The sequence below is a fragment of the Cricetulus griseus genome, chromosome 4 (genome assembly GCF_003668045.3).
Source record: "Cricetulus griseus strain 17A/GY chromosome 4, alternate assembly CriGri-PICRH-1.0, whole genome shotgun sequence".
Lineage (NCBI taxonomy): Eukaryota > Metazoa > Chordata > Mammalia > Rodentia > Cricetidae > Cricetulus > Cricetulus griseus.
Genome location: NC_048597.1, coordinates 27817248 through 27830482, shown reverse-complemented (window position 1 = coordinate 27830482; position 13235 = coordinate 27817248). Strand labels below are relative to the sequence as shown.

The following is a 13235-nucleotide window of genomic DNA, read 5'->3' as shown; positions in this document are numbered from 1 at the left end:
CCAACTAAATTATGTTTGAGCAATATATTTCCATAGGAAAGTTTTAGACAAAGAGAGTGCATTGGCCAAGAGAATAGTGATTATAGTTGAATTCGTGTGTTCTTGATAGGATTAGGAAATGTGTTTTGACATGTGCATCTGCTAGAAAGAGTTAAGGTGAAGAAAGCTTTTGTACCTTGTTTTGGTAGAATATCTTGTGAGTGGTAGCGCAGCTCACTACGCACTTCAGTTAAGAAAACAAAATACATCTGATTACCCAGCCCCCATTCCCATCTGTCATCTAGACTGAAAACATCACTTTCAGATGCGCTTAATGCTTTGTTTTACAGAGAGTGTGAATCAACGTGTGTGTGTGTGTGTGTGTGTGTGTGTGTGTGTGTGTGTGTGTGTGAGACTGTGTGTATCTCTCTCTCTCTCTCTCTCTCTTCTCTCTCGTGTGTGTGTGTGTGTGTGTGTGTGTGTGTGTGTGTGTGTGTGTGTGTGTGTAGTGTGAACAAGGGCAGTGGTCAGGTATGACGTAGCAGAGTAGGCCTCTGAATTAAAAATGGTGCTCAATGGCAGTTACTGCCATTGATTTTTCTTGCACCTTCAAAATAAATGAATCTGATTCAGCTAGGGTCTGCTTGGGAATTCAGCCATGTGGGAACAACCTCTCAGAAAGAATAGTCCAGGGTAAGCAGAGCTGAGGAGGAAGAGAAAGAATGGCTATGTCCTGAGGGAATGAAGGTTCTGAGCAGACTCTCAGGGAGGCCCTGGAGGCTGCAGCTTCCAGGAAGTTAGAAAAGCAAGAGGGAGGAAAGTGAGGCCTGACTCACCTCACAGTAGTGCCTCCAAGGGTTAGCTCTCCTTGCAGTCATGAGGCCTTACAAAGTAACTGAAGGACAAACTTTGGATCCCATGGCAATGCATAATTTCTGAATGACAGAAAAGACAGAAATGCCTTTTAGTCCTTTTCTGACCTAACAGTTGGTTTTCATAGGAATCAGAAGAACCAGGAAGTGGGCCTTCAAAGGTATCAAGAACCCTTTAGGTTAAGTATTGAGCTGAAATATTATTCTTGCTCTTTTTTTTCTTCTTCTCCTCTTTCTTTCTCTTCCTTCTCTCTGAGGCAGGGTCTTTCTCCTAGGTCTGTCGCACCTGGTAGACACTCTCAACCCAGGTTTGTCGGTAAATGTTCAGACTCCTCCGGCCTGTTTAGGCCCCCTGAGCACTGAAATTGTAACCATGAGCCCCCGATGCTCTAAATATTTTTATTGTGAATTTTATAAGAAAATGTTGTGTTGGACACTAATATTTTTCATATGTATTTACTTTAAGAATGTGTCAGCCAGAGATTATTAAAGATGACATATGATAGCATTTCGCTGTCTTATTTTCCATTTAATATTGTTTTTTATTATCTGAAAAAAATTAAAATTGAATCCTACCTAAACTGTTTCACAGTTTTTGTTCTTGCTTTTTCTTTTTCCTTTTCTTTTTGATGTGTAGGGTTGCTATAAAAAGTACCACAGTATTACGAAATTCTAAAAGGAGTACTTGGCCTCTGTGATCTATGTTCCACTCCTCTGCTTCTCGATGAAACAAGTTTTTTCCTTAAAAGTCAGTTGGTGAGATTACTGTCCTGCTTTGGAAAGATGAAATTGGACAGCACATCAATTTTGCCTTGTCTTTCATTTTGAGAAATAAAAATGTGTTATGTCTTCCTAAAAGTGAATGCAACAAAAATCATATTTTAGGGTTTTTTATTATTATTTTTATGTAGGAGACTATCAGTCCTGGCACCATCTGAAAGTTAGTATTGCATGAATGTTGAATAATGATGACCCCAGAATCCCAATTGAGTCTTATTGCTATGCAGTTCGGAATCGTTTCCACTAACCTTAAAGGTACCATGGCATGGAAACAGCTCCTGCAGCTTTTCGTCTGCTTTCTTATTCAACCAATGTGGCTGTGATTAAGCACTCGTAGTTCAAGAGTCACATAATGAAAAAAATTTACATACATATGAAATAAGCGTGCTGGTCCCCCAGCACAATGCATAGTGTAGCATCTGTTTCTTTGTGTCACATTTTTTTTTAAACAAGCAAGATACCAAATGATGATCCTGAAGTATAGATTTCTTCATGAACATATTTTCCATTCAATAGTTTCACTTACTTGTAAAATGCAGCAGTGTTTGTTGAAAAGGGCAGCATAGATCCCTACAAACTTTCTATTAATCTCAGGAGAAGACCCTATACAGATTGGGAAAATATTAAATGCTTTTAATTTTATTTTCCCCTGGGGAATTCTAAAGAGTGGTTCCATTTTTATGGAGTGCCTTAAAAAATTAGATTTCTTCTTTCAGTGATAATGCATTCACTCATCACGATATAGTGCTTCATAAGTAGGACATGCAATACTTTGGTAAGGAGTGTGTCTGCTATAAGAATTTGTGCGTGCATATATACAATGTTTATGCAGCTATAAAAATAAGAGTGATTCTGTTTTGATAGGATCAAGAGGAAGGTAGATATCCAGATAAGTGGAATATTATTTCTGTACTTTGGACATTTTCTTCAGGAGGTTCAATAAGAGGAAATTTTGTCCCTAGAACACCTTTGTGGATCAGGGATTGTTAGTTTTCAGATATAGGTTCTGGTTGTACCAGGAGATACAGATTATGAGCAGAATGGTAACAAAGATGGGAGGTGTAAGAGTAAAGTGGAAGATTGATGGTGGCAAGCTGCCCTACAATATCCATAAGGCTGGTTTGCAAGTGCTGTCTTTTAATCAGTGGTGATTGCCATGAAACCCTCATTCATTGAAGAGCTTACTGGGAATAAATGAAGGCTTCAGCAACAGTTTCTATCCTTTCCCTCTTGAAGAGCATCATTCCAAAGGTTTCTTCATGGGATCTGAGATCCATAGTAATGAGAGAAAAAGATGACTATGAAAGTGTGGGTCCCTGGTCCAGGGTGAGAGGGTAAATCATGGTAACACTGGTGCAGATCTGAAGGGGAGACAATGGATGTTCATGCTCTCATAATATCAAACTCATTAGGGAACTTAGAGAAGATGTCAGAATATGACAGAGAAAGACTGCTTTTGTGAACCTCATGACACATGTGGTAAATTATTTATATTGAAGCAAGAAAAATATGTTCATGTCCTGGGAGTGTAAGAAATGACAAATGTTAGATTAAATATTTCTAACAATAGGCACCTTATAGGTTATCCTTTGCTCAATGGAAAAATCTAGATTTTTTTTATGTTGAAACTGGCATAAAAACATCAAAAATGCATATGGATAAGCAATGCTAGTTGCAATCTTATATGCAACTATAGCAGAATAGACTCTTTGGAAGAATGAAAACATATTGAGCAAGATAATTTCAAATGTATGAATTAAAGTGCTTTATTATTTTTAAGGGAAGAAAGTGACAAAGAGATCAAGAAGTCCACTTATGGTTATGAGAAGAAACATGTCTGTAATGAAAGTGAAGGAAGATTCCCAGGGCAGGACTTCTATAGACACACATTGTTGTTACAAGACACTGACTATAGGTTGGGCAGAGACCTTTCTTAATACACATTTGACCTTGTCATTGCCTTATATTAAAACCTTTCCACGAGCCTTGGGAGGCTTCTTCTGATAAAGTCCATTTCAATCCTCTGACCAGGAAGGCCACTCTTCTGAGTTCTTCAAATCTCCATTCTCTCTCTCTCTCTCTCTCTCTCTCTCTCTCTCTCTCTCTCTCTGTTTCACCAAATTTCTCCTATTGAATTTTACCCCTTAAATGCTACTGATGCTGGTGGCATTGTGTTTGGTGCACCTGTATAGATTGTGTACATATGCTAGTATTCTGTCTGCAATTCCATCTCACCCCTTCCTAGGCCTAACCCCTCCTCAGCTATTCTAATTTGACATGGTTATCACTTTTCCGGCTCATTTTGTGGGCTTACTCTTGAAAACATTTGCATGCCTTCCTCCCTTGTGCACCCCCTGATGTGGTTATCAGCGGCAGGTGTCTATACATCTTTGACTTTCTCTAGTCTGGCCCCAGAAGGTCATTTGGAAACACTGAAATGACAGAGACAGTGAATTGAGGGAACTGATGGAGGAGGATGCTCCTTCCTTCCTTGTTTACAAATGTGCACTATAGTTTTCCACAGTTTCCTAACACAACCTGATTATCAATTCTCCAGTGTCTCTAAATCCAGGTGATCAAGTTTCAGTCACAATTGTTCCCTCTACTGGCCATTATGAGGTTTACCACTCTTTCTAGGGTATCTGGTTTTGAAGGGTAGGCTTGTGCTAGCCAACATCTTAGACTTCTGGCCTGTCTCTGTTTTTTAATGGGACTAGAGTGAGAATTCTAAAAGCTCATGTGCAGCCTTTGGGCTGGTGTTGGACATTTGACTACTCTCATTAAACGTTAACCATTGGTATTTCCTAGACCACACGATTCCTAGGTTTCCACAGAAAGTAAAAAGATAAAATATATTCTTTATAATTCTTTATAATCAATGGTTTTGTGGGGACAATTACACGTGATTTTACTGCCATTTCTTACTTTGGACCTAGAAATGTTATGTTTAAATAAAAATTATGTTGACATTTAAAAGAAGTTAGTGAAAATATTTCCATTCTACACACACCTCATCTGTGGAACAAATGTTCTTTGCCAAAGAAGTATACAGCGATGATGTCTGCTTAGAACTAGGAGCCACAGGGTCCCAACAGGAAACGAAGCTTTTCAGTCCTTAAACTGAAGCAAAAACCTTTGCTCAGACTGGGACAGAGGAAGCTCAGCAAGCAAATGCAGGGGCTCACACAGCATTTTCAACCCTGCTCCATTTCCCTGCCATGGGCTCCTAGAGGCTAACCACGGTATCAACTTATTCCTCTTTGCAGAGAGAAAAAGTGAGCGGTAATCCACTTGTTTGTAAAACATAACTGGACAAGCAAAGGCAAATCTATCCCAGAACTGTATCTTAAGTAAATAACGTGTTTTCTGTCTTCTCAGACAGCTCAGCTCTCTCAAGCCAGCGGAGTAATTTCCCAGCTTCCTTTTGGACCAGCTCTTACCAGCCCCCTCCAGCGCCCTGTTTGGGGGGTGTTCATCCTGACTTCCAAGTTACTGCACCCCATGGCACCTTTGCAACAGCAGATCCCAATTCTTGGCCAGGACACGGTCTGCATCAGACTGGCCCTGCCCCACCCCCTACTGCGTCCGAGTCCTGGCACTATCCTCTGGCATCTCAGGTGAGCCCGTCCTACAGCCACATGCATGACGTGTACATGCGGCATCACCACCCTCACGCCCACATGCACCACCGCCACCATCACCACCACCACCACCCAACTGCTGGTTCTGCCCTGGATCCCGCATACGGGCCCCTGCTAATGCCATCAGTGCGTACTGCCAGGATTCCTGCTCCCCAGTGTGACATCACAAAGACAGATCCGACTACCGTCACCACTGCTACCTCAGCATGGGCCGGCGCCTTTCATGGGACAGTGGACATCATGCCAAGCGTGGGCTTTGATACAGGTGAGTGGACAGATTTCCTCCTTTCTAGAAAAAGAAAAAAAGTTAAGACACAGGTTTGGAAAAAACTTCTCGCAAAGTTTTCTCTTGAAGCTGATGTGCTTGTAGAGAACCGAGGCATTTTGCAACAATCCCGGTATGCCTGTATAAAGTAGAAAGACTAGCTCATGAAAGCTCTGCCTAAGAAAGATCTCAGCGCTTTTCTCCCATCGCCTATGCCGGGAATCTGTTCCTTTGAACTAGATTTCTTGTACCTTATGTTTACAAATAACTCAACCCTTCTTTAAATCTCCCATGACTGTGTGCTCTGCCCCATGTGTTCTGCCCAGTGGATTTCAAAAGTAGTGGTATGCTTCAGTTATGCATTGTAAAACAGATTGTCTTTTGGAATGTGGTCTACAGTCCAGACTTAAAATAAATAGGGACCACATTTTAAGAGTTCACTTTTTTCCTATTCTTTTCTCTTTCCTTCCTTGCTCTGTCTTTGTTTTCTTTCCCTTTCCTTCCTGTTCCTATTCCCTATGGTTTAAGTAACACAGGACTTCAATGAGTACTGTAAATTTATATCCAAAATACTTAGACACAGTAATAAATTGTTTTTATAGGACACTTGTCTCTGGAGTTAGCTAGTCCTGAAGGTCATGGTTTTAGCATTCTTGTTGTCATTGTCCTCCTCAGCCCATTTTACTTTCCTGTTGAGTCTATGGTGTAGACGTCACTCCTTGTGAACAGTGTTCTGTAGTGCTATCAATTAACAGCTGGCTTGGTCAGTTATCATGTACTAACAGAAGAAAGATGCTTAGGTTTTTCAGTGTCTGGGGATGGCTATTGTTGGAGTCTCGGTAGAGTTGCTGCCACCTTGCAGTGTGTGTCTGTTGGAAGCTTGCTGTTTCACATCTGTGGCCTCTGTGGGGTCACACTAACTGTGCTCCTAACAGCCTGGGGATGTATACTTCTGTCTGCTCTGTCATGAAGAGAAAATGGGTACAGTTCCTTGCTTTCTGATTCTAATTCTCTGTTAACTTGTACATAACTTTGTACCCGTGAAGCTGGGAATGAGTCTGGAGCCTGAATTTTCTGTTTCAACATTCCAGATTGAGAAAGTCTCATCAAGATAAAATGTTATGCTTTTAGTTTTTCAAAGCTGACAAGAGAGAGCTTTTGTTCACTAGCATATCTTGAGAGGAACTCCTTTGGTTTATTAATATGCAATTTAAATTTAAATATTTAATTTATTGAGCATTTACTGTATGCTATTAGCAATTTTCTCTTCCCTTTTCTTTATATATGCATATCAACACACTAGTACATTTATGTATTATAGATAATATTTATATCAATATGTAATATCTATAATAGCTTCCCCATACCCCTAATGTAGTGTTTCAAATTTCCCAAACTGATGTTTGTACTTGTTCCAAGAGAGTTCTGAGCTAGAAGTTCTGTGGCTTCTCATATTGTCAGAGTAATAGTGCTGTAAGCAGGCAGAGATATCAATGATAATGTTACAATGATTAGTAGTGTGGAAGGGAGGTTTCTTTCTTGGATGTACAAAGGAGTGCCCATAGTCAGTGTATGCTTAGTAATTAGAAAGTAATTAAGATTCATCCCTAGCCTATGTTTTCACCCAACTGGAAAAACAGAGTCATCTAACAGGTTAAAAGAAATTATTGTCATAATCATTGGAGGGGTCTGAGTAGACAACCTTCCACAATGAACTTTTTATTATCTCAAACAAAATTTATATCCTATGCCTGGGAAAATCTGGACTTCAGAGACTCTTCCCATAGTCACCCTGTCACATTTCAGAGTCCCTTGACTAAGAAAAGAGTGGATATTTGCTTATAGTTGCCTCTGAAAAGAATGACCTAAGGCACAACATGGTGTGTTTACCCTAAAAAGGGGAGGAGAAGGAGGGGCCAGCACCTCTGGCATGAAGCAAAAATGAGTAGAACATGCTGAGTCATATAAGGTCATTATCTACTCTAAATTCTACCTCCAATATTCAGACATAATATCAAATGTCACATTTAAATTCCAAGTGGAAAAGCATGACAGGGATCATATTTTATAAGAAACAGCCTTTGAGCCAGTTTATGGGATAATGTTCTAGGGGATCCTATCTTTGGTGTGAGAAAAATCCTTGAACCCAAGGGGTTGGCTTTTATATTTCTGTATTTACAGTTCTTGGTTGTGGCTTGCCTCTGGGAAAAGGGACATGACACTGGATAAGGTGTCTTTGTTTAGTTGAAGCTAATTCCCAAAGATGACTGTTCTTGAGAGAGTCTTGTGGTAACAATAAGAAAATGGATGTTCTAATCGTGAAGAGAAGGAATGAGTGGTACAACTTACACTATCTGAGACCAATAAGAGGGAATTAGCCTTCTTCTGTTCAGATGGATTGTGATAACATGTTTTCATGTAAAGTTCTGAAGCAAGGAATGAGTTGTGTAGTTGGATTAGGGAAGAAGAGTGTCCCTTTCTGAAATCCGTGCCACAGTGACCCGACTGTGCAAGCAGGCCCCTACAATGGCTCTACTTAGATTTGTGTTGAGAGACCACTGAACAGCCAAGCTACGAGTGAGATTACACTGGGGAGGCAGGCAGAACTTCTTCTGAATCCATGTATCTGAGCCAACAAAATATAGGTAATTTTCATGTTGCATTAGATGGCAAATAAACTAATTCAACTATTTTGAGAATATTTTGGTAAAGGACATGGTAGTTTTACCCATAAGGAAAGAGTTTTGGGGGTGCAGTCATGGAAGACCTTAGACAGGATCGCTTCTGAACAGCCAAAAACTGATTCCCCTGCTTCTGAGACTGCGGAGACCAAGGTCAAGGTACTGGCCATATCCAAATCACAGGAAAACCTGCTTACTTGTTCACCTTTGGGTCATCCTTTTAGTATAATGCCACATGGTGGTAGGGCCAAATTAGCCTTGTAGCTTTTGGAGGGCACCAATCCCCTTCCCAAGGGAGCTCTCTTGGTGTAATGAACTAATTTCCTAATACTATTACTTTGGGGATTTGGATTTCAGTACATGAATCTGAAGACAACATAAACATTCCATTTTTTTTGCCAGTGAAATGATAATCCCAGCTGCACTTTTATTTTGCAGAATGTAGAGAAATTAAAGGTCTGTAAAGAGAACTGAACTTGGTATAATGTTTGCTAACAAAGGAGTTTCAAAGCATTGTGTATGGTATAATTGAAGGATTGACAGAATTGTACGTTTAGGGACTGATGGGAAGATTTTATACTTTTCTGGGTCTTCTACCCTTTCACTACTACTAGACTCTAGGAGTTCTGACATCCTACTATTGGAGGATGTCAGAACTCAGGACTTTGGGGAAATTTGGGTAGATCCAGCTTCTTAAAGGGTATTGCATCTGTCAGTTAGCCTGCATTTGGACCCCGGCTGCCTATTTTTCTAACTCAGCTTGGTCTACAAAATAAAACAAGGTGGACATTGAGCAAGGTGCCTCAGCTTCCTCGTCTATAAAATATGTAGCATCATTTTGAGAGTGAAACAAGTCGATTCAGTAAGGCAATTACAAAGGTGCTAACACATGGAAAGTAGTCTATAATTTCCATTTGTGTAAGACCAAACTTGCCTTTTTTACTTTAAAAGTTACTACTTAGTTATAATTTAGAAAATCATATGCTCTATTTTAATGCATATGATTCAGTGTTTTTCAATTATTCACCATCATGTGTAATAATCCTTAATAGACACCTAATTCCAGAACATTTGATCACCTCACTAAGAAACTGTTAGCATGTTAAAATTTACTCTCTACTTCCTCCTACTCTCCATCCTTGGAAGCTGTTCATTACCTTGATGTCTCTATAAAGTTACCCTTTCTGTTCACTCAGGAGAAAGAGAATTCTACAATATGTGTATTCTCTCACTTAACATTATGGTTTCAAGTGTCATCCATGTTATGTGTGTGTAGAATTCCATTTATTTCAGGAGTTTCTTATTTCATTGCATGACAGTATCTTTTTACTTGCCCATTCATTAGCTGGTGAATACTTGATGCATTACCACATTTAATTTAATATGATTATCACTGCTGTGACCTGTCATGTACAAATGTTTGTATGAATATATTTTTAAATATCTTGAGTATATCTTGTGATATGGAGAGAATCCTACTAAAATTTTTATGTGCTTCTGTATTTGTGGGGCTTAAAACTAATTTACCATATTTGAAACAAATTTTACTTCTAACTATATTTCAGTTTTTAAATTAACTACAGCATATAATAATACAGTTCTGAGTTTGGTAGGTAAAGTTATTCCATAAGAATGAAATGAGATGGTTGAATATTTTCTTAAAGGATGAACTACCATGAGGGTAGTCATTTGTACACACAATTTAAAGTTTTCAATAATAGAATTGTGCCTATCATGCATCCTGAAAATTCATGCTGTGTCATGCTTAGCTTCCTCTTGGCCCACTGTTCTCTCTGTTGAACAGGTTTTACATATACACATGCTGATACAATCACAAGTCAACTGCATTTGCCCTCCCTAGAAAAAATCCCCACCTTTATCCAAAGACTGTTATCATGAATCTTACATTAGCTGTTTCTCTTTTTCTTGGCAATTTAAAAACTGGGTTCTACAAATCCTGTGGAACAGGACTTCCAAAATGTGGGTTTGCCTGAAAATAAGATCTATGATCAAACGAAGGTTTTGCCATAGAATATTTTGTAACTCTCTTTATTGACCATTAATTTCAGTGTTTTGAAAGCTTTTATTTATTCTTCAGTAAGTACACATGTTAAGTTTTTTTTTCAGAAGGAGATTTTCACACTTTGGCTTTATTTTTTAGGACCACACTCTATTTGAAGCATACTTTTCTCAGAATGTACTTTGAAAATTTCACTTACCTTAACTTTTTCCTCATTAGAAATGTCATAATGTTCAATTTCCATGACTAACTATCAGCTTACATTAAACTAATGTGAAGGATGATAGGCTAAGAATAGCAGGTAAACTGAAGATTACATAGACAATGATAAGATCAAGAGAGGATAGGAAGATGAACTTCAAACAGACTCAATAGTACTGAACTAGGTTTCTGTATGTAAGGAGGAGTTAAATGTGGCAGTGTTGACAACTGTGTGCATTGTATTTATTATCAGACATTCATAGGCTGACACTGTGAGCAATCTTAATGTACTCACCTTTCACTGGTCACAATGATTCTCACATCTCAGTGGTAAACTGACATTCTAATGTACAGTGTTTGTCCGTCATTTTCCTAATGTAAGATATAATCTCCAGTCAGCCTGTGCTAACTTTACAAGTAAATCTTAGCTAAATAAGGCATCTTTACAGAAACACGAAGCTAGCTGCATTTGTAGCTTTCGCATCCTTCACTACATTTGAACTTACCACAACTGAAAGGAGTTTTGCTTTGTGAAGTAGCTTCTCTATAAACACAAGCTGTTCCTGGCTTCAGCTTGTGTTCATCTGTAGATCCACAGATTTATTTTTCTTACAAGACCTCATGTTATTTCTGCTACAAGTTATTATTTTTTTTACTGTGATAAATGTCATAATGCCTTATATAAGTGTGTGTGTGTGTGTGTGTGTGTGTGTGTGTAGGTTATCTAAAATTAAAATTCAAAGGAAAATATAACAACTTTCTATACTACATCAGATGTTGGTAAAACCTGATGAGTATGAAAAGTACTGAAAACATGTTGATATTATTATGACTTCTTAAAATACATCTAACGACAGCTACATATAAATTTATATAAATTACTACTAAATACTTAGATTCAGTGAGAGAATTTTTATATGACCCTTCCCCAAACTGTAATGATAGCTAAAATTTGGTTCACCACTCACTAATCATGGTATTTTCAGATTTCAAATCAAGATCATGTGTTGCAGGGTCTTAGCCCAACTATGGAAGATTAAGCTGGGTCCAAGGAAGAGTAAGTGTGCTGCTTGCCCCTTTCCCAGCCTCCTGCAGACAATCAGATGCAGCAGGAAGCATAGTCAAGCAGGACCTCATTTATTACCACACAGCAAGCATCATTTAAAGGAAAAAAAAAATGCAGAGCAGGAAAACAGCCAGCCAGTGGTTTTAAAGGTCAGCCTAGCACATGCCTCGGCACCTGAGGCTTTACCCAGTGAACAGGAGCTACTTATGCAGTGATCTCATCTGGTTTGATCTAGGTAAACCAATCATTCGTGTTTTGTAAACAACTCAGTATTCACCCATCTGACTTCTCCTCAGTGCCATCTTTGACTGGCTCATGTGACCTACAGATTCCCCCTTTTTAGACCTTGGCCCACCTCATTTCAAAGTATGGGCCCCTTGGCACCTCTGCAGAGTTTCACCTCTAATAGCAACTTTTGTCAAGGTTCACTCAAAAGGGAGATATCCTCAGGGCTGAGCCTATCACAATGGAGGCGAGGGCTCATCAGTTGGGTCTCTTGAGTCTTTGTTCTGATTAGTCTGACCAGGCTACTGAAAAGGCAAGGCCCAAAGACACAAATTAAAGTTATTACTGCAAAGGCACCCAACAGGGTGGAGATTGCCTTATCCAGGGGCCCGCTCCTGTTTTCTCACACCTCCATTGTGTACAGTAGAAGGTGTCTACCCCACCACATTTGGATATGTCCATCTCTGTTTGATTGCTCCCTGGGCATATGTAAAAGTCAGTATCCCTCAAGGCTGCCTATTGGGAACATGTGAGCAACCCAGGGATTGGGGGTCCCATATGTAGGGCAGGTGGCACCCTCACAACTGTCCACATTCAAATCCTCTTCCCATTGTAATTATTAGGTCTGGGCCCCTCCATTGGGATGTTAGAGAGTCTTTCCATTTGACCTTATCTTGGGGTTTGGGGTTTAGGTGGCCCCAATGTTTTTGGAACTTAGATTCAGTTGCTTCTTTAGAAAAATTTGAAATACTAATAGTAAATAAAGCAATTCCTAGTTGTAGATGGGGGATGATTTCCCCTTTTTGTTGTAAAAGTTGTTCTTTAAGACATTGATGGTTTCTTTCTACAATTGCTTGTCTCTGTCCCTGAGGGTTGTAAGGGATTCCTGTATTGTGTTTGATGTGCCATCTATTGAAAAATTCTGCCATAGAATTATTATCAAAGCAAGGGCCATTATCAGTCTTAACCTGTGTGAGTAATCCTAGGGTTTCGAGACATTGGAGGAAGTGAGTTTGAGCATGTTTGTTTTCTTTCTCCTGCTTAAGCAGGCTTGCCTGTGTTAGGGTAAGGCATGGCCCAAGTACTTTAAATGGGAGCACTTTTGGACCTTTTCTTGGGCAATAGTAAAGGTCCTCTCTTTTTAAGCAATTGGAGCACCTGGGCCACAGAGCCCTCCAGATGTGCTGCATCTGGATGTCTCAAAATTAAATCATCCATATAAGCATATATTATTCAATCCTTTGACTTTAGCATAGACCTTAAGAGAGTAGCCAGATACTGTTGACAGAAGGCCGGGCTATTAGCCATTCCCTGTGGTAGCAGTACCCACTCAAAACGTTGATCAGTTGATCAGGTTTGGAATAATTAAGTGATGGAACAGCGAAGGCAAATTTATCACAATCCTCTGGATGTAGCGGTATAGAAAAGAAGCAATCCTTAACATCAATTACCATAAATGTATGTTCTATGGGAATAGCAGGGGTCCAGGGCATGCCCCTTAGTGG

General features: G+C 39.4%; 1 protein-coding gene across 5 annotated transcripts in view; it reads left to right on the top strand.

Annotated features, from left to right (window-relative positions):
• The window catches only part of Vgll3 (vestigial like family member 3), a 47577-nt gene that overhangs the window by 16028 nt on the left and 18314 nt on the right, over positions 1–13235 (top strand). For all 5 annotated transcript variants that reach the window (XM_027412426.2, XM_027412423.2, XM_027412422.2 and 2 more), the window contains exon 3: positions 5010–5537. In XM_027412426.2, the coding sequence (XP_027268227.1) occupies positions 5010–5537 (528 nt within the window). The remainder of the gene's footprint in view (positions 1–5009; positions 5538–13235) is intronic.